The sequence below is a fragment of the Charadrius vociferus genome, unplaced genomic scaffold (genome assembly GCF_000708025.1).
Source record: "Charadrius vociferus isolate BGI_N301 unplaced genomic scaffold, ASM70802v2 scaffold217, whole genome shotgun sequence".
Lineage (NCBI taxonomy): Eukaryota > Metazoa > Chordata > Aves > Charadriiformes > Charadriidae > Charadrius > Charadrius vociferus.
Genome location: NW_009649190.1, coordinates 1638580 through 1660610, shown reverse-complemented (window position 1 = coordinate 1660610; position 22031 = coordinate 1638580). Strand labels below are relative to the sequence as shown.

The 22031-nt window shown below is 40.4% G+C and overlaps 1 protein-coding gene across 2 annotated transcripts in view; it reads left to right on the top strand.

Moving 5' to 3' along the window:
• SATB1 (SATB homeobox 1) overlaps positions 1-18389 on the top strand; it is a 74897-nt gene extending 56508 nt beyond the window's left edge. Inside the window, exons 10-12 of one of the 2 annotated variants that reach the window (XM_009888925.1) lie at positions 13321-13524; positions 14061-14156; positions 16811-18389. In XM_009888925.1, coding sequence (XP_009887227.1) covers positions 13321-13524; positions 14061-14156; positions 16811-17287 — 777 coding nt within the window. In that variant the 3' untranslated portion in view covers positions 17288-18389. The remainder of the gene's footprint in view (positions 1-13320; positions 13525-14060; positions 14157-16810) is intronic. The other variant, XM_009888926.1, reaches the window with a different exon arrangement.
• Positions 18390-22031: the final 3642 nt, after the last annotated feature.

The following is a 22031-nucleotide window of genomic DNA, read 5'->3' as shown; positions in this document are numbered from 1 at the left end:
GGTTGTTGTTTCCTTTTGTGTGTGCGTGCGTGTGTGTTAAGGTCTGTCTGCCTTTCACTGTAAAGGAGCGAAATAAAAGAGTAAACGTATAGGGGGAAAGAGACACTGCCGTCTTTGGAGATTATTTCTCCATGACCTTTATTAAAAACCTCCCTTGCTTTGGCAAAGAAATAGGATATCGCACGAGGGTTTTGCCTCTCACTCCGAGACTTTCTAATCTCTGGGTTTTATGCCCACTTATTAAAGAAGTCGTTCTACTGTGCTGTTTTTCAAAATAATGTGCCAGCAAACACCTGGCTTTAAGGAAAGCTTCTAACCAGAAATGTAGTCTTCACTGCTACCTGAATTTAGCAGAAATAAAATTTTCTGCCAAAGTTTTTCACCGTTAATTTTGTCCCTTTGCTAACTTCCCTCTACCGCTTCCTTTGGGGAAAAGATTCTTTTTCTAAAAAAGTCCTCAAAGTGTCTCAAATTTTGTCAAATGGAAAATTGATTTTTTTTTTTTATTAAAACATTCCAGTATTTTGTATGAAAACATATACAGTTAGTTTTTAGGAAATGAAATGTTGTCTGAAAATTGTTTCGCTTTTTGTATAAATCAGTTTTTCTGGTTAAATTGTTCAACTTGCCCTAATTGATCAGCCTTCAGTACTTAATACCATCTATTCTTTAGTAGATCACTGTTGGCTACTTTTCCTATACAGAGAAAAAAATTAACACAATTTTCGTAGAAAGTTTTAATGATAAGGTTCTAAAACAATTCTTACAACAAGGAAAAAAAAAATGTAAGTGTGCTGAATGCAACTGAGCAGATTCCCCAAAAGCTGTCGCAGGTATTGTCAGGCGAGAGGAATGGTGCAGTGCATCTGATAGAAATTCATCAAATCTAATCTGTAATAAGGCTTCCAGGGGAGGTTGAAAAAAAAAAAAAAAAAGTAGCTTTAGTAAGAGATTGTTTTATCCATTGCCAGTGATTTGGGATGCGGTGGCAATATCTAAAGCATAGGAGACGGGGAACTGAGACTCGGTGCTCAAAGTGAATAAGAAGAAGGTAAGCAGGCTAGTTTTGAAAGCCACCAAAGGCACAGTTTGTAGCAGAAAATTTGGCTATATAGGTGGCCCCCCAGACTGCGGCAGAGAGCGTGGAAGACCCGTGCTCGTACCGCTTGGCCAGCAGTTGCCCACTGCATTACTAGTCCCCCGGAGCTGAGCTGGAGTAGGTCAACGTAGGTGTGCCATCAGTGTCCCTCCCTGCACGGCAGTGCCATCTCCATTACTGACTCCCCCGGGGTCCATGCAGACCCCAAACAAAGGGCAGATCTCATCCTGGAGGTGCAGCCGATGCCTCGGAGGTGCAACGGGTACCCTGGAGGTGCTGTGGCTGCAGATGTCTCAAAAATGAGTCTGGAGTAAGGTGAAGAGGAGGGCAGGAAGGGCTCGTGTTGGAAGAGATAATGCTGAAATGAACCACCAGGATTCTTGCGAGGGTCCGGAAATCCAGCTCTTGTTTCTTAGCAAAACTATTCGAAAAATGTCATGCAGCCGGGAAACACTGGATTGCCAAAAAGGAAAAAAGCACGGCACCCTCTCCCACCTCCTTTTAGTCTTTATTTTTAGTTCTTCTTTCTTAGGTAGAGGTGTTTTGGTTCCTACACTCCAGATCCGTGAATCGGCTTTTCCCCAGGCAGCACCTGCTGTCTGCCTGACAAGAGGTGCTGTTTCTGGCAGGATGGATTTCCTTAATCTCTCTTCCCGCGTTCTGTATCCTCACCTTCTGTTTTGTTTTCCTCTCGCCACCTTCACTAATTCCTCTCGTTACATCTGTCCTCTTAGTACTCCTTTGACTTTTTCCCAGCCCATTCCTCTCCCATATATTATCCTCCCCATCCACTCTTCCTCCATCCGCCCCTTTCTCCTATCCTACTGCTGTCCCCTGTATTGCCAGACCTGCACCCAGGACATCCCACCCCAGGTGCATCCCCCCGTACCCAGTTGCTTTGCACAAGCCCCGGCTTGTGCGTGGGGTGCGGGGTGGGCACCCCAAGCCCTTGGGCTTCGCTGGGTGGTGGGCAGCCAAGGGCTGGTTGCCAGCACTGCCGCCTTCATGGCGGGGGAGACATTGTCCCTTTCCGCGCATGCCGGCACGGATTTAGCTGGGAAAAGACCCGCGTTCTTGATTTCTTAGGTTTCTCGTGCCTGCTGTGGGCAGATCAGGGAGGCTTTTGAAGATTCAGCGTACGGATGTTTTAACATGAAGTAAGTAAAGCACTGTTTTTAAAAAAAAAAAAAAAAAAAAAAAAAAAAAAAAAAAGGAAAGAAAGGGAAAAGTCTGAGCGAGCTGTAGGGGAGTTAATGACGTACGGAAATGAAAACAAAGCTGTAGTGCCAGAGCCGGGAGGGAGGCTGAGGAGTTAGTGAGCAGCCCCTGGTTCCCGGCAGTGGGGGAAGCAGGGTACCGAGTAAACAGCGCAGAAAACAAAAGCGAGCGAGCGAGCTCAACCCGTAACTAAACAGGAAATGACAGGGTGCAATTCCTCCTGAAAAACCGAGAGCTGCTAAACATGTTGCTGCAAAGAAATAAGGGCATCTTACGCAAACACAAATATACAGTAACGGTGCGAGAAGCGGTTTGTTAAAGGAGTGACTGATTACAGTTCAGGTGAAGGGTTGCTGGGCAAAGGAAGGAGTAAGAAATAATAGGTGTGTGTTTTCTCCCTTAACGTTAAAGTGGGTAATTCAAACACACACAACACCTGAAAGAATGTTACAGGATTTCTAGGTGCGAGGTGAGAAAGGGGACAGTGTTTTGTTCCAAATAATTTTTAATTTCGCTGTTCCTAATAATTTCTCACTATGTCCTTTTTTTTTTTTATTATTTTCTTCAAATTTAATCTCTAAGTCAAACTTCAGATTTTTGCTCACGAATTGCCCCGAACGGTTGGCATATAATGAATAGGCTAGGGGAAGCACGCAGCTAGCTAAGTGGGGAAAAATTCCAGTTTGCAAATATTTATCTAATTCCGAATCTGCCAGATTTTATCTGAAAACACATTGTTATTCAGTGACCATCTCATTTTTATTCCTGTGCAGTGCCATGTTCCCTTAATTCAGGATGGCATTTGAGTTTTCAGGATCGTTGTCAAGTAAAGGTGTTGGGACTGAGTGGTCCTTAGCAGAATTCCCTGAAGTTTTGGACCCTGATTGAGCAAGATTTGCAGACATACCAGTTAGGTCTGTGGGTTTTCTTAGGTGATGAGGTATTTTGCTGAGCCTGGTGCTTAGCATCTCTAGTGTATTTTACATGCAAGAAAAGGCTCTACAGATATAGAAACTTTCTACCGCTTATATAAAAACAGTTTGTTGGTTTTTTTAAAAAAAGCTATGAAGGGCTTAAATGAATTTCTTTGTATTTTTGCTTTGGGGCAGCTGGTTTGCTTCGCCTCTGAGAAATCAATTGCTGCTCTTATTTAATATGAGGAGAGAGTCTAACTAAAGGGATTGATCCTTTTCACCTGGGGAAGGGGGACGGGATGGAGGGATCGGGGAAGGAAGAAGCGTGCCTGCTCCGTGCAGCGCCTGCTTTAAATCTTAAATCCCCTTAAGGGCAGAAGCTGGTGCCGAAGCTGCTGCCTGGAAATCTGGCCGGGGCTGGGGCTGGGGTTCAGCTTGGCTGCCACTTTTCTTGGCCGGCGAGGAAAAGCCTTAACCCTAAGCACTGCTCTCTCTAGGAGCTTTTCCCTTGTGACTCTTCTCGTCCCCATCCTGATGGCAAACTACCTGAAAACATTCTCCTGTTGGTTCCCACCCAGGAGGGAGAAACCCGATCTCTCAAGCTTCCCTTTTGATCCGGCTTTCCTATTCTTTTAAGTCTGTGCTACAAGTATTTTAGCTTTCTAAGGGCTTCACTACCTTTATTTTCCTATGGGTGAGATGCATGCTTCTGGCAGCTCCCTTCTCATTTGCTGGGAGGCGTCTGTCTTTCACAGGTGTGGATTTTAAAGATTTTATTTTTTTTTTTAAACTGCATTGAGGTAATGGACGTTATTAATTTTCTGACTGTTTCTGTGGTTAACAAAATCTGGAGGAGAGTTATGGAAAAGTTTCTTCTCAGTTTCCTTAAGACTCTCCTCACCCTTGGCATTATCAGAGCATTGAGCGTTCTTCACTGTGAAACTGAGAGCCACAGAAGCCAGTGGAACTGTAAGAGACAAGTTTAAAGACATTTTCTCAGAATATTTAAATGTCTAATTCAAATCTATATGAAAACATTTAGGCTGTAAAAATGTGAAGGGATGTCTGAGAATGGATTTGAGCTTGGGTGTGTTTTGGAATGATGTCTCTTGTTGGAACATCTTGTCAGCTGAACTGAATTTGCAATGAATTCCAAATATCTATGAGCCTGTGATTCCTCAGTCTGTGGTAGATCTTCCCCTGATCCAAAATGAATTCTGGAAGGAAAAAACATATGACAAGAAACCACAGATTTAAATTACTCCTTCTGGGAAATCATAATCTTTTTTAAAAAAAAATAATCTAACAATGTGATTACACGTCTTAAGTAATTAGGGAAGTGACACTTTGGCCTAATGGCCTTTTTCCTAGAGTTCTTTCCCCCAAAGCAAATGTTAAACCTCTGTAAGCAACGTAGTAATAAACATTTGCCGTTCATTTGTAAATTGATAGTAGTAAAAAAGGATTTTTAAAATTGCCAGGCTCTTTCTATTAAAAACTCTTCTCTAACTAAACTGCAGATATAGCTGCCATACAAAAATTGATCGCATATTTAAGAATAAATAAATATGGGGTATTAAGGGTCGTGGTTGGATTTAGGGTCGTATTTACTTTCAAGGGAAGCATCGGTATTGCAGTGAAATCAGTACTTCTCTCTACTTAAATAAAAGATAAAGGGCTATATATTACCAGTCACCCTCTGTGAAACCCACTGACCCATTTTATATGCCTGTACTATAAAAAGTAATGTGCCAGACTAAGACTGACTTATTTAATAATTAGCAGTTGTTTTTTCGTGTTTAGATTATTTTTTTTTTTAATGGTTGAGTCCATTTTTGTCACGTGAATCTCACGGTTACAATGTCAATTGAATCGCGTGTGTGAAAGAGGAAGGATCTGGAGTTGAGAAAGGCAGAATAAAGCTTTGCCCACTGCTTTTTTTTTTTTTTTTTTTTGCATTTATTACTTTTCCCCCTTCTTTTTACATATGAATGTTGTTGCATTTTATGTAAGATTTTCAAAGGCATGCATATTAGGTTTTTGATTAGGGCTTGTGCCTATCTGTCATTGCTAGGCAATTGAAGGCAATACTGTAAAGAAGATACATTTGAACAAGGGAAAGGAAAGGTGGAGGAGGCTGTGAGCAGAGAAACCAAGCTTGGGAGAAGCCCTTCATTTAGATTATTCAATTCCCTCTGCACTCAACTAAAAAGTAGTGATACTTACGTTTTCAGACAGTTTTAGAGTTACGGGTTAGGTTTTCTCTTTCCATGAGCTGGTGGTACGTCTCATGTGCTCATACACAGGGAACATACCCACCAGTTTTGAAGCAGCCTCAGACCTTGATCCGATGAGTTTTTGGGTAGCACTGGCTCTTGGCCACTCAGCAGGGCTCCGGGTGGAAGGAGCGGTCTGACACAACGGACCAGGCTGGGGCAGCGGGGCCACAGCTCTTCCAGGCATTTTGTTTCTGTACTTGTTTGCTGCTTTGCGATGAATTTTAGAGGTTGCTTTAGCAAGTTTGCTCTTCCTGTTTATTTGTTTGGATGTTTACAAGAACAGAAATCTGTGTTTAATTTTTAAGTACTGCAGCTAAAGAGGAGAAAAGGCAGGGAGGAGAAGAGACGTTAGGAATCCTTTTCCTCTAAAGCATCACCAAAAAATAGCGGTGAAGCACTGTCGGTACCACTGCTAGCTGTTTGGTCAATTGTTTTTCACAACCCAGAGAAGAGGTGGAGGTAACACCCGCACAGATAGTGTAGCTGAATAGTAGGTTGGATAAGTAATTTAAGGAAATGGCATAATCTGTTTCAGTATTCTTCAAAGGAAGTTTTTCCTGCTAGTGAAGTTTACCTTTCTTCTGAAAAGCCCTATGAGGTTGTGGGGTTTTCAGTTTGTTTGTTTTGCTAAATCTCATCTATTATGATGGCAGATACAGATTTACTTAAAATTCACATCTGGCTTCCCCCTTTCAATGCTCTAGTAATGAAAGCCAGTAAAATAGATAAACCAGAAATATCTGGAGATAAAGGACAGCTTCAGGTTTCAAACTTTCTCTGATTTAGGGGAATGCTCAAAGGCAAAGCCTGAAACTTAAGGCTGATTAGTGTAAATAAAATACTAAGGCAACCATCTTTCTGGGGACGTTTATTATCACTTTAGGCCATGTCTCAAGAAGGGACATTTATATTCTGGTATCTCTACTCATCTTCTGGAACAGACTGAAATCCAGCTTTTTCTTCTTGAATTAAAGATACACAGTTTTGTGAGAAAAATAAGGAAATCCCAAAGTATCGAACATTCACAGCAGTTTTTAAGTTAATCAAAAATATGTGCGTCACAGAAGTCAATGCTGAAAATTACTTTAAAATATAAGCTAAACTGAAAAGATTTTCTCTAACAAATGCATTGGTTAGTTTCAAAAGCTACTAAGTCCGGTAGATTATTAGTTTTCCTAAAATTTTATAAAAATACCCAGTGGCCTTTCTTTTAATAGACTTAAGTTCTTCTGTGAAGCATTTAGCTCTATTCAGCTTTGCCTAGGAGATAACCAGGACAATTTATGTATTTTAGGAAAGATAAACCTGCAGTCAGAATAAATTTTCCTGCGGTCGGGAAGTTCTAGAAGAACATTTAAGGCTAAAAAGGACCGCTGTCGTCATCTAGGCTCGTTCCCATGTCTGAACCCACAGGTATTTCACCCAGAAAGAAGTCAGATTTAAGTCATCACAGCCTGAAAATGAATTTTGAATTAAATACTCTGTTCTTACCCTACGGTGGGTGTTCCCTGCTGTATTTTTCTAGATAATAGAAACGTAACGCAAACAGCATTTCCCAGCTAAATGAAAGTGTAGCGTCCATTGTTACTTATTTGTCGTATTTGTTTGTGCTGAAGTGACATTTATTTTGCTTCTCGATGCCATGTGCATGAGCTTACTGATTCAGAACTCCCTGAATTTTCGATCCTGTTGTGTGAGAAATCTCAGTTGAAGGGTTTAATGTGTTTTCCAATCAATGTGTAGGGGAAATTTGGCCTTATCAATTTAAAAGCTGGAGATCCTTTCATTGCATTATGGAAGAATCTTCTCTAAGCAGAGATTATTCTTAAGAACTTCATAACATTTAAAGGTTAATATGTTAGGTAAAGAACAATATCTTAAGACAAACATTTTTATTACAGGACATGAAGGGATAGTTCTGATTAAATTACATGATTATTTGAATGGGAAAGAAGACAAAGTGCATCATTTCTTGCCCTCAACTTTAATGCCTTTAATCAAATAATGACCTTCTGGAAATAGTTAATTTTAAGCATTTGGAAAGATCAATACCACTTTGCCACCAAAAAATGGCCCAGATGATGAAATTTGATGTATTTAAAGTACCATTTCACCCTTTTAACCTAGTAAATAATTTAAAATGCTTTCAGTACTCCTTTGCTACCATTATGTATCTCGTTCAAAGTATTATGACTTTTCCAAAAGCAACCTTTCTGTGCAATGAGCAGCTTACAAGTTTAATGCTAAAGACTAAGACTATATGCATATGCTGTAGTGGTGATGTCGGCCTTTTTTCTACTCTTCTATACGTGGATTCTGTTTTGAAAAGAAATGGAAATATCTATGATGAAAGCAGCCATTTGGAACAAAAATGGGATTTGAAAAGCAAGTTGGATGGCTTTTGAAGGGGAAAAAGTCAATATTTAAAGTTTAGTCCATGAGTTCTTTTCCTTTGTTTTGTCTATAAGCTTTTGTGTTAAAGGTGAAGGATTTGGGTTGCTCAGACAATTAAGAGGCCATTTTACCAAGTGTAATTTCATATCTGTGTTCTATAAACTGGAGTGCCTTCAGCATTGTAAATAAAAAAAAAAATTGCCCTCTATTAGCATGTTTGTGGGCAGATTAAAAACAGTCTTCATTAGCATAAGTAACACTTACAGATTCTTTTAAAAGTAGAAAATTATTTGCTGAATGATAAATTGCTAGCTTTATAGTTAGTTGCTGAAAATGCGCTCATTCAAAATGCCTACTTTAGTTTAGTCTACAATACTCAATTTTTTTGAGTTAGAAGTACTGTTTAATGGATTATGTACTTAGTCTTTGTTCACAGTAGATGCTGAAATGCAATTCACACTTTCTGCTAAAATGTTTGTATCGAATACCTCCCTATTTAGACTGATTTCTTTTAACACCATATATTTTTATTATACTATATGCCCCAGAGAATGATACAAAAAAGTCTCAGATATACGATACCAAAGAAAAATTGTTCATATCTTAGCATTGATACTCTAAAGTGTTTTGCCTTCTTAGATTCAAATTACAGCTCTTCTGAAAAATGTTGGAGTCTGAGTTAGTTATTCCATAAGAAATATTCATCATTTGGCAAATTATTATCACTGTAATAAATTCACCAAACAAAAGAGTTCAGTTGCTCCACCTTCAAGCCCTTTCTTCCCAGACTAGATGTGTTTGTTGCTGATTTGGGAAGCTTTGCCTAGAGAACATATTTCATGATTGCAATGCCTACCCTCTTTGATCTAGTCAGGGTTGGTATTTACACCTTACGTGCTTATTTCAATTATCCTTTTTTTTTTTTTTTCTTTTAATAAGAAAGTATGCCAGAATGCAAGAATAGTTTGTTAGAAACTCTGTGTGAAAGTGCGGAAGATTTTACATAAACACAGCACAGGTCAGACTGAATAATATAGCATTTGGATACATAGATAAAATGCATAGATGCTTTCTTTAAAATAAGCATGCTCATGGGTCTTGCAGAGTCTAATGTTTGGCAGTTATCCTCTTTGCGCTTTTCCTGCAATAGTTTGGCAGTTCGGCTTTCACAGGTTTTTTTCCTCTAATGTCTTATGTTTCTTTACTAAATCCCTATCAGAAAACCAGACAGAAGACTCTTATTTATTTTAAATATCTTAGGTTTAGCATCTTTTTTTTTCACCATTTTCTTGCTTACTGTAGCAAGACCTTTGCAGATGGTACTTGGTTACTTGAAAGTGCATAACAGTATTTTCTTTGTAGCAGATGGATTTAAGACTTTTAGTTCCCAATAAATGTAGGTTTACAATACATAACTTTACAGGATTTGTGTTGTATATAACAGGTTTGAACATATTATCTCAGAATTCATCTGCATGGCATTTTCAGCTTATCCAGGGCCCATGCCAGTATTTTAAGTAATAGGGAGAGCATAGTGATTGATAGCAGCTAAAGGCGTGATTTTGAATAGAAACAAAGGTTTTAGAACAGAAGGTGTCAAATTAAACTTTGTCAGTTTGAAAAGTAGTAACATCCTGAAAGTTCTCCAAACATATTTACATGTGGCTAATGTTTATATTTTGCTTTGTACTCTCTTTATATTCAGTGTAATGTTGCCTGGCAAATTTACTCTGTTTTAAAATCAAGGTTGTTCCCAATGTCATTGCAGAGTTTTGGGGGGTTTGCCTTGCTTCATAGATATATCAGCTTAATTATTTTAAGGCTGTTTTTTTAACCATCTACTCTATATGCTGTACAAACCGGTTGTGATTTAATCTGAGATATAAATATTTCCTTATTATTTTGTAGTCCTTTCCACTTCCTGTAAGACAAAAAAAAATAAGACAAACCAGTGGCCCAAGCCCTCCTTCAGAATAAACTGTTGGAACTAGACAGAAATGGCTCTAGACTTAAATGAGTATAAGAGGAGAAAAATCAGCCTTGTTACATTCACTTGTAAATTCAACTGCATTAACTACAGCAATTCTTACAGCTTTAGATCAAACGGAAACAAAATGTACAAATTTTGCAGAACTTAAAATTCACCGTTAGAAAAGTCTGTATGATTACTTTTTCTAAAATTTACGAAAACATTTCATACATTCTCATTTAGCTGGCTTTTATGAATGAGCTTTATGTTGTATACACAGTTCTGAACCTGAAAATAAACAAAATGTTTAAGGTTTTGTTTGTTTGTTTTGGACCAAAAGAAAGCACATTAGTGTAAAGTTTTTAGCCTCTTAAAGTAAACCCCTACAGCCCCTGTTACTGCCCGTTCACTATGTCTTCTGAGAATATTTGTGAGATCAACTTTCATAAATATTTTCAGAAATAGACCGTGAAGACTAAAAAATTATTCCCTGTCATTTTAGAAGAATTCAGTTGGTTGTTTTCATGTTGCCCATCATATGTTTCATCAGAGTATGTCTACTTTAAAAACATGACAAACCCAGTGGAAAAAAGACATGTTGGTAGAAGAGCAGTCTATTCTGTGTACCGTGTCAGAAGCATCTGATTGCAGTATCTCAAAATTGCTGCTTCCCTCAAAGGCCGGCAGAGACATGCTTCAGGTTACAATTCATCAAATCATTTTTAGATAAGGAATTAGAAGTATTATTTCAGTGCAAAAGTTGATAGAAAAATACTGGAAATACAATGTTAGCCATCAGTAATTAATAAAAATAAGGTCTGATCTAGTAAATATAGAAAGAGAAAAGACAGCAAGGGAAGAAGAAATTTCTTAGTTAACAAAAACTGTTGTTGTGAAACATGTTTAATCAACATAAAATGTGATTGCTTAGGAATTCTTTTTACTACTGGACATTTTAAAAGAGTTTCTACTGTCTTTTTTCAAAAAAAAAAAAAATTGTGATTCACGTGGTCATCATACAAAATCTGTGCAGCTTCTAAAGGCGTGGTGCAACTTCTTTTCCGGTCTGTCTGTATACCTTAGAGAGGTGTCATGGGAAGGGACAGGTTGTTTTGTCTTTTTTTAAACTTTCACCGATAGTGATAGTCAGCTCTGCTCTCTGTGCTCTCTGTTTCACCACCATTAGAAAGAGGGCCAACAGTTTCAATGTGAAGCAGTGCAGACTCCGGATAACCAAAGGCCAATTTTTATGCTTTGGGGCGAGCTGTTTGGTTTTATTTTTGATTAAAAATTTTATAACTGCATTTCGGTTAAAAGATCTAGATTTGTTTCTCTTCAGCGTCTTCTCTCCTCCATCCCCAACAAACTACCTGTGCTTTCTGATTGCACCTCTTTTAACTCACTGCAGAAAACTAATGCTGTTGTTGAGCATAATCCAGCACGTATCCTCGTGGAAGCGTGATGGGCAGAGAACTGCAAGTAACATGTTGATTTTGTTAGGGGCAGGGAGAGTTTGTACGTTAACCTGCTGACACATCCCAGGGTGCCTTACGGTGGGGAGGGAGAATCCACAGACCCTCGCTACTGTTTTAAAAATATGCTATACGATTCCAGCTGGGACAGGCTGTACGTTATGCGCTCTATATGAAGGCGTTCAGCCACATTTCCCAGTCAGCTTGCTAAGCCCCGGGGCAATACCGGGCATCCACCCTCAGCGTGTGGTCAAGGAATGGGGTGTGCTCCATCCCCGGGGTGATGCCACCCTCTCCCCTCCCCCCCCAGGACACCTAGCGAGCACCCGCTGGATTTTGGTCCCATTTAAATTTTTTTGCTTTCTCAGCTCTGCTACCAGCATCTCTCTAACATTTGTCATTTTGATTATTTCTGTTTCTCGGGGGCATTTTCTCCTGTGTCATTTGTTCAGTTTTCCACTTATATCCAAGAGAATGTACTTCAAATTTTTATACACACCTCACTAAATATTTTCGTATACAGTATGAATGCATTAAGATTATTTGTTTACTTTCACCTCTTCTTATCGTGGCAGTATTTTTACACTGCATTTATTAAGTGTTAGCTAAAGATATGAATGTCTTCAAGAAAATACATATCTATATTGTATCTGTGTATCTATTGTATCTAGTAGTAAACTAGTCTGGATAAACCATTTTTCAACTACCAGTACATATAAAAAGGATCTAAAAGCTTCTGTACATTTATATTATTTGTTGATTCAATAAAATGTCACATTATCTTTCCTACAGCATTAAGAAATAAAATTGCATGGACCTAGTTTTGAAAACAGATCCTTGAAGCTAAAAGAAAGGAAGTGTGCATGTTTTATAGATGTAATATTTTGTTTCAAAATTTTAATATAGTGAAAAATTGCTGCTGATGCACACTGTGCTCACTAGAGTGTTTGCACTCTTCTTTTAAAACTACCTGTGCACAATTCAGAAAAAAATCCTCAATTCAATTTTAAGAAGATGTAAGAAAACAATTGTTAAATTTTCAAGATGAACTTGTGTGTCTCTTTTAGAAGCGAATTAGCAACCGCTGCAGTTCTTGCAGAGGATTCTGTCTCTGATTTTGTAGTGTGTATCCCAAAACCATGTCTGAATTAGAGTAGGTAAGCTCTTCGGCAACTTGCTGTCCTGTGATGTGGAGATGGTATAAAGGGTGTATCAGAAGCCTGAGAATGTCCTGCTCCCCCTCAAGCCCTAATAGTGTACATAAAACTGAGACACTGTTTTTTTCTGGGTCTATGAGAAAAATCCTGAAAGAGATAATCATCTATCACTTGAATTAAGTTCACCTGTGGAGGCACCTCTACTTGTAGCAGATAGGAAGAAGTTATTACATGACTGCGCCTAGTCAAAGCATTCCTGTCTTTTGAAAGGAAATTAGGGAGCTCCTCTGCTGCTGTGATTTACATGAGGCAGCCCTACAGTCAAGGCAGATAATTTGAAGTACTTTCTTGTTTTGGGTATTAGCACCAGGACTTTAAAAATTGCTCAGCGGACAATCTACTGGCTCCTGAAATTCAGTGTTGATGTTCTCGCATGGGTGTAGCCTCGCGTAAAAGAAAACGGGCAGCAGAGAGAATATACTGGTGCCGGTAAAACCCCCATCCTGCAGAAGGGAACGCGTGAGGGATTCTGCCTTCATCAGCCAGTTTGTTTCTGAGCAGACAGACCCAGTGCTGTGGTGCGGGACCAAGGGGAAAGGTGCTTTCCGAAATGTTCGCGGTTGGCGAGGGTCTGTGAAGTAGCGCGGCCGCCTCTCGGTGTATGGGTGTTTGCTGTAAGCCCAGCCTGTACGGTGAAAGCCCTTTCTTACTGGGGGAGAGCACGAGAGAATGCGGTGCCTCTAAAGTACACACTTTTGCCCCTCGGGAAGCGAGGAAAAAAAAAACCAAACTAATGTTTTGCTGGTGTTATCTTCAAGGGGTGGCTCTGTGAGCTGTTACGTTGGAAAGAAGATCCCTCACCAGAGAACAGGACCCTCTGGGAGAATCTCTCCATGATCCGAAGGTTCCTCAGTCTTCCTCAGCCTGAACGCGATGCCATTTATGAACAAGAAAGCAATGCAGTTCATCACCATGGTGACAGGCCTTCCCACATTATCCATGTGCCAGCAGAACAGATTCAGGTTAGTTTACCTTGGCCAATCCCGCAGAGCGTTGAGTAAATAAAGCTTTAAACGGAGCAAAGGAAATTAGTGTTTCTTTCCTCCCGGCCAGGCTAAACGCAGGTCTCCTGGTACGAGATAAGAGCGCACTGCCGTCCGCCACCGGAGTTCAAAGGAGAGCGCGCGACCACCCACCGTTTTTGTTTCACTTCGGTGGTTTTTTGGGTTTTTTTGTTTGGGTTTTTTTTTTCGCAAACGTGCGTGGCTGCGGTGGCACGGCGGCGGCTGCGTGCCGGGCAGGGCCAGCCTCCGTGCTGGCTTGTCCCTGGCTAGGCAGGAGTCAGGACCGAAAGGCAGAGGGGCGTCTGGCACCAGTTGTCAAAAACGCCTTGCCAGCGGAGCGGGAGGACCTTGTTGGGCTGTGGTTCGAAAGCCAAGCTCGAACCCCCAACAGCGGCAGCTCGCCCCGGGTAGGAGTGAAGGGAAGGGGACTCCTCATCCCACTTTAACCCCAGTCGAGACTGGGGTGAGTCAACGTTTGTTTGTTTTTCCTTCAGAGCCCCTCTCCCACCACCCTTGGGAAAGGAGAGCATAGAGGCGCTTTCTTACCAGGCCTGCTGACCGCTGGACCTTGGCTGGGTGCTGCTCCCCAGGTGAGCTGGCACGAGGGCGCCCTGTCAGGGAGAGAGAGGAGGGGATGCAGGACCCACGTCACGGGGCTTGCCAGCGGCCGCCCTCCGCTCCGGGGCAGCCCCGGCGGTGCCCCCCTCACCCCCATCCATGGGCACCACCAACCAGGAGGGCGGCTGGCTGTTCCACTTCAATAGTTGTAGCCCAGGTGGGCATTTCGGACTGCTGTCTCCCTGAGCTGGGGACTCTTTAATCCCTTCTCACGAAAGACCTGAGGTCAGCCTTTTAACTGCTCCCTCTTAAAGGGCAGATATTACCCCCTGCGTTCCCAACCTCAGCTGAGACTCGGTGTATCGTTTGTATTACCTATACGGCAAAATATTTACAAAGCTGGGAAGGATAGAGTTATCTCATAGCCAGAAACAACACGAGTGTATATTAAAGATAAAGCAAACTGAATAAGACAATCCCTTAGGATATCAAGTACTAAAATAATTGTGAAAGCCTGGAAACTTGCTGTTTGATTTAGCAAAAAGAGAGAGAAAGATCTATATTAAGTAATAAAACAGCACTTGTTTGAAAATGTACATTGTTTTTAATAAAATCGCTTCTTAAGGGGATAAAAGGAGAAGCTTATGCACAGTATAAACAGTCAGCCACTATGCCACTTACTTAGATTTTCTTGCCTTGTTGATAAAAGTTGTGTGTTTGATCTCGCAAATATTATTCACATAAGCAGTTGCATTGTAATCTCTTAATATGACTTGTAAGAGTAAGGATTGGGAGATTGGACCTGAGTTTTGTCTCTGCTCTTCTACATGGTAATTGTTGTAGATGCATAAATATGTAGCTCAGACACAAACAGCAAAGTTTTCAAACTGTATATACAAAGCCTCCAGTCTTGTAAGAATTTAATGTGCTGGGAGTAGTCTTGTATCTCTTTGGGATTGAAGCCTTGAATGGGACTGCTCACAGACCATAAAACATGAAAGGATGTGAATAGGGATGAGGCAAGAGCCCTAATTCCACTACCATTTGTGTCAGATCTTACAATAAGAAGATCACTTAAAGCAGTGGCTTCTAAACCGGGTGTTGAGACCTATGCGAAGTCTCCACAACCACGAGTGGCCCTGCGAAGTGGGCAGAACTATAAGTCCTCCAGTATTTATACTATTCGTGCAGTATTTTGTGCTGCTTAGGGTCTGCAAGTGAGCTGCAACTGGAAGCTTGGGAACCGCTACCAACACACAGAAAATTGTCGAGGGGAGACTCGCAAAGGGAAATGAAATGTAGTGATAGCAACTGCTTGTTTTGCTGCTGTTGTTCTTTTAATAATAACTGGTGGTTTGTACCATATGACAAGAAATTTGCTGATCCAAAATATCTTACTAACCAGTGCTTCCTGTGCTGTGAAGCAAAAGAGTTGTCAACAAAAACAGTAGCTGATAAATTTACTTTTGATTTTAAGCATGATCTTATAGTGATCTGTACTCGGTGGTAGATGAGAAAAACATTTCTGTCCCTAGGGCTCAGTGCCTCACCTTTTAAGAATGTTTCTGAATCCATGCTTGCAAAACTTCATTTCAAGCTCTTGTTAATTATTTACATCATGATTTGCTTTATCTTATTCTTCTGATGTGCATACTGGCTCATTTTTATTGCCTGACTTTTTGGAATGCAGCATGTTCCCTTCTAATAATAATAATAGTGCAACTTATTTAGAGCGTTGCATCTTAGGGCTTTATAAATATTAACTAAATAAACCCCAGCACAAACACAGAGGCAGGTAAATATGTTTGTTCCCTGTTTATACGTTGGGATACTTGAGCACCGGCAAGGCAGACCCTCTCCGAGACCAAAGGCAAGAGAGGTCAGAGCCAGAAGGGGAAATACAGATTTCCTACCTCCAGATCTCTTTGTCCTTGCCGGGGCTGGGCTTGACAGCGTGACGTTAGGCGCTTCCAGCTAACGCAGGCTGTCGTAACGTTTGCGAGTTTGACGAGACTTCAGCGCACGCTAAGGTCAGAGCAGCAGAGGGATATTTCCACGCTTAGCTAAAACGCTCTCCTCCTGCCTGATCCTCCCCCGGTCCCTCAGTCTAGCTATTGCTAGAGATTTGCAGCCCTTGGTTTTGGGCGGCAGCTGCTGCTGCTGCTGGCAGAGCTCCTGCGCGTTTGCCCTCATCTGGCACTTTTCTCACTTCGCCCTTGCTACAGTTCTGGCTAAGCTGGTCAAGTTAATCCTATACTATGTCACCTACTTAGCATTTTGTCTTGTCTGCACTTGACTCGTGGAGCACGTTCATTAAAATTTGTCAGCTAAACCGCGCCGATGTCACGTCATCGACGCTTTCAGTCAAACAAAGCCGGAGTGTTCCTTCCACCTCTCTGTCCGTATCCCACCGTCCCTTTATCCCCCGTCTCTGCTCACACACATACAGACACACGCAGAGTTACTACCTCATATTTTAATTCTGGTTCAGCAATAGTGGGTCTTTTTTTTTTTTCCCCCTCCTTTTTTCTCCCCCCCTCCCTCTCCCCTCTTTTTGTTCTTTAAACTTACTGAGCCTCTGTTTATAGCTTTGCAATTCCCTGCTCCCCCACCCCGGATTTTCTCGGTGACACAAAATATGAACAAGAATACACGTACAAAACAAATGCTGTGCTTTGTCTTGCAGCAGCAGCAGCAGCAACAGCAACAACAACAGCAGCAACAGCAACCAGGTCCCAGACTACCCCCAAGGCAACCGACAGTAGCATCACCAGCTGAATCTGAGGATGAAAATCGTCAGAAACCTCGACCGCGAACAAAGATTTCTGTTGAAGCCCTAGGGATCCTACAGAGTTTCATACAAGACGTAGGCCTGTATCCAGATGAAGAAGCAATCCAGACTCTCTCCGCTCAGCTTGACCTGCCCAAGTACACCATTATCAAGTTCTTTCAGAACCAGCGATACTATCTCAAGCACCATGGGAAGCTGAAGGACAATTCTGGATTGGAGGTGGATGTCGCAGAGTACAAGGAGGAAGAGTTGCTCAAGGATTTAGAAGACAGCATCCAAGACAAAAACGCAAACACGCTTTTTTCAGTTAAACTAGAAGAAGAGTTATCGGTAGAAGGGAACACAGAGATTAATGCTGAATTGAAAGACTGATCTAAAAGTATTATTTTCTTTCAACAGTGCCACTGGTATTTACTAATGAAATGAAAATTCCATCTTGCGTTCTGTCAAAAACCTTTATTATTCATTGTTTGGCCAATGAATCTTCCAAAACTTGCACAAAAGTTGAAAAAAGGATAATGCAGACTGCACTAAATGTTTTACTCTGTTTTACAAACTGCTTCGCAGCAACAGATGAAGCGTTGAGGATTGTTTGATATTAATTTGTGTTCACTGGATACACTGTGAGTGTACCCAATAAGCATGATACCAGTGATTTTGATTCTGGAGCCTTCAGACAAGCATTACAACTTTTGTGATTTACTGTTTTTCGTTTCTGTTTTGTTCTTGTTTTTTAATTATTACTGTAGCACTCCACACTTGATCTTTGGAAACTCACATTTATTTAAAAAAATAAAATAAAAAGAGTTTGTTACTCTTGTTCTATTGTATGTTACAAAAGAACTATAGACTGTGGAATGCAGTTTAAAGATAACATATGCCAACAAATGCCTTGTATTATATGGCACTGCCGTAATTCAGATTTGTTTTCTTTTGGAAATAAAGGTCACTGTATTTTTTTTTTCCATTCTCATTGTTACATGGTTTTAAAGAAAATGAAAAAGAAAATGTGAAACACAATTTAGTCCTCATTATTTATTTGTAGATCCTGCAGCATCATGTTGTAATTAATTTTTTTGGAAGTTTCCGTTAAATGTAATATTGCTTCTCTTGTTATCATACTGATTTTTTTTCTATTTATAAATGTATTTTGATGGGCAGTAAAACAAAGTGTCTTAAAAGTTTTAAATAGAGAAAATGTGCTTTACACAGTTGCCTATAAAAAGTGCTCTATGTTATCCAAGCAATTCATACTATAAGCTTCACTCTTATTGTTGTATGCAATTTTTACTATCATGCAAATAAGCTTAGGTAAATAAAACTAATAGATCACCTTAGAAACTTATGCAATTAATGTGAAAATAATTGATGTTTGCAATGTGTCTTCCTTTGGTTTACAATCAATTTTAAAGCTACAGCTGTATAAATTTTCTGTATAAAGGTGTATTTCTTTTTTATGAGTTTATTGCTATGAAAACACCAGTTATTTTGTTACAGCTGGCTGTTTTTATAAGTGTATCACAATTTTCTTTATGCAGAAATGTTCTGACTAGGAGTGGTTATTGACTGTAACTACACAATTAAAATTGTTTGTATGGTATGATATGGCAGGGTTTGTCTGCGTATGTGTATATCTGGGAGGAATAACTTGTTGTTAGTGTGCATTGTACCTTCTTGCCACCACTTTGAAAATGACATTTCAATTGTTCTCCTTTAAAATCACAGGCAAATTTTTTTAATGACCTTCTTAAAATTTGAATTTAGATAACATACTTCAAAAAGAAACACAGTTTGGTTATGAAAATCATAACCTGTCTTTTCTTGGTTTAAAAACTTGCCTGCCCAACAGAGATAGCAGGATATTATTGAGTCAAAAGGCTATCAGGCATAAACATATTTACAGTTCCTGGCAGTAATGCACTTATAATGGATACAGCTGGTTTTATTTTACACTAGAATTATGCTAACACTATTCCTTGCACTAATGTATAAACATTAAAAAAAAAAAACCACCAAGTCACAAAGTAAATGAGAAAGATGGGCTTTGCACATAGCAGTCCCCTTCTAAGCAAGATTATTTTTAATGATCACTAATAAGGTTCTTGATAAAGCCGTAACAATTGGCGAGCTCTGAATTTATGCAAGGCTCATGTCTAGGCTAGCAAGAAGTCTGCAATGGAAAGTTGTGATGTACACCCCATCGTTCTCTTTTCCTTGGAGAGAAAACATTTACACCCGGTATAATTCAGGATTTTAATTCAGCGCAGCTCTTCTAAAATGGCTAAAACTTTGCAAAAATCAGGATGAGTTTCAAAGGCACAAATGACTCAGGTTGCAGCAAATTCCTCTCTCTCCTTTTAGCTCCATTAAGTTCTTTAAGAAGGTGCATATTAGGCAGCAAAGCAGTTTTTCATTCCACATGTTTAAAGCTGTCGCGGGTGCTGCAGCGCCCGTGGGGGTTCCTTGAGCAGCTCCCAGTTGCGGCACCTCTTGGCTGCTCCCAGGACTGTGTTGGGGCTGCAGCATGATTTGGGCTTGGATTCCAGTCCTGTTAAAAGAGCCTCAGTACCACCCTGGGAGGGAAACAAGCCTGAGGAGGGATGCGAATGTGTAATTTGGCGTTGCAGTCCGAGGGAAGAACAGTCAATCTCTGCCCTCACTTAAGGGACTTGTAGTAGCTCTAAAGCTATTGACAGCCCAAAGCTGTGCTGGTTGCAAAAGGGCAAAACCTAAGCCTAGTCCACGGAAGCCGCTGTGGTGACTGTTGGATTTCTTCGCTGATGTCGAATGGGATCATTGCTTTGTGCAGCCACACAGACGCTTGGAACTGGAACAAAACCCAGTTCCCAGCCATGGGACAGGATGAAATGTCTCCCAGGCAAGGCGAGCTGGTTTGATGTGCAGGACAATACCACTGGCACCCTTGTGCTGGCTGAAGTGCCAAGTGGCCATTACAATAGGTCTGCTTAAGTAAAAAAAAAAAAAAAAAAACACAAACCCAAACTTTTTAACTAATACACGTGCACATGCAGGCTAGAAGGGAAAATAAAGCACAGACTTTCCTGGAATATACCTTTCTTCGTGCTAAAAGCTAATACGTGCAGCACTCCTAATACCAGAAACAGGGCAACAAGTCCAACACCCTGTAAAAGCATAAGAGGAAATGTTTATAAAAATGTCTTTGCTATTTTGAAAGCAATTTCCTTTTCTTTTATCCTTTTAAGTTTTATGGGTGCTGAAGTAGAGGCCACGTGTGCTTGCAGATGGTTATTATACCTGTTTCTTTTCCATTATTTTCATTTTTTCTGTCTCCCAGCCTAGCTGAGGTTATCTTCCAAGTAGTTCAACCTCTGTAGTCACATATTGCCCACACAGAGATTTGAATCAGTGCATTTTTGTGTCCCAGTGGGTGGGCTGCGAGTACAGTCTTTTAACTTGGCCTAAGCGACCAAAAGCCTTTTTGTTAAATCCTCAGCAGCATTTTCAAAGGTGATATGGGTATTAAGGATCGCAACTTTATGTGGATGCAACAGATTTATCCTGTTAGGAGTTAAGGTACTGCAAGCATGTGCCGTCTTGACTCATGGAGTGGTTAGACTACCTAGAAAATTACCTTATGTCCTTTTCTGTTCCTTTTTCTCATCATTTGGCGTAATCCTACAAAAAGAAACCTTTCCGTTTTTGCAAAGATTAAGACTTCTGTAATGAAGAACACAAATTGAGATATCAAAACACTATTAGTTGGGAGGTTGTTAGTAAAACTCCCTGAGTAGGACTTCACTGAGTGTGTATGAAATTAGTATTTCATATATACTTAGGGAAGTATGAAGAAAGAATATTGCTTACTAGGAATAAAATTTAAGCTGCAAAGAAAGCCAAATGCCTAAAGAAGAGGGAACTGTGCTGGGTGGGGATGGCAGGACTTAGTTTTTGCTATAAAACTGAAGTTAAGTATTCACCATGTTTTATGGTGTTTACCATAAAAAGTTGAGTATTTTTACTCCCTGCTGATTCCCATTAATCTATATTTAACTGACAAGATTTATGTGTATATGCTAGAGTCCCCAGTGTGTGTTTTTCAAGCCTGAAAGAAAACCAGAGAGGCCCCAGATTCCAAGAAGTCCGAGGCCTGGGGACAGTGTCATGCCCCAGTCGCATATACAAAGGTTGCTTATCATCATAAAGACTCCCTACCCTAAAATGCAGGATTTAGATTTGTGTTTTGTATAGCTACTTTGAATTGGTCAAATGTCACAGAAAAAAAGTCCAGATTTTAAAGTAAATTATTCTGCTTAATTTTTTCTTTAGGTTGGGAAGGTGCAGCAAAAGGAGAAAGAAGGGAAGGTTCCCCCAAACCAGTGATTTTGTTTCAGTGATTTACTGAGTCAGTACTTTGGTTGCGTACCGAGAAAGCAATTGTGCTGGGAAAGCACCAAACATTGCTAAGTTCATTTGCCAAAGCGAATGCCCCATACGTTAAGAGCAGTATGAATTAGGTACCACAGAAGACCTACTTGAGCATCAAGTACTAGCAAGTCTGCTTAACTTATTGAACTTGTGCTTTGATGTCAGGTACATTGCAGAGACAAAAGGTATTTTGATTTTTACATAATGATTTATATTGTGATTTGAATAACAGTCCCATAGCAAAGCAGGGATATAAATGCACTCCCAGGCCCTTTTTTGCACACAGATATAATTTTAGTTTGCTCTCCTCACAGTGCCTTGTGTCCACACAGTCTTTTACTACAACAAATGAGCTAATAATTCAAACGGCACTTCTCCTTGGGGCAGGAGTAGCGCTACTTGGCAGCAAGTTTGTTTGCTTTTGGGTTCATACGGGAGCCTTCCTGACCACTCTGCCACTGGCAGTCCTCCCGCCATCCCACACCGCATTGTTTTGCAGGAGCCTGGCCCGGGCACCCTTTCTGCTCTGGGTCATCTCGTCCAAATGTCATCTCTCCTGGTTACATGCCAGCACTTAGGTAGATGTGCCACAATTTAATATGAGGCAACGAGGACTGTATATATCTGATATCACCTACCCTTTATCATCGCCATTCACGCCATGAGCCCTGCAGAGTTGCTAGAAAAGGCCACTTGCATTGGAAAGAGT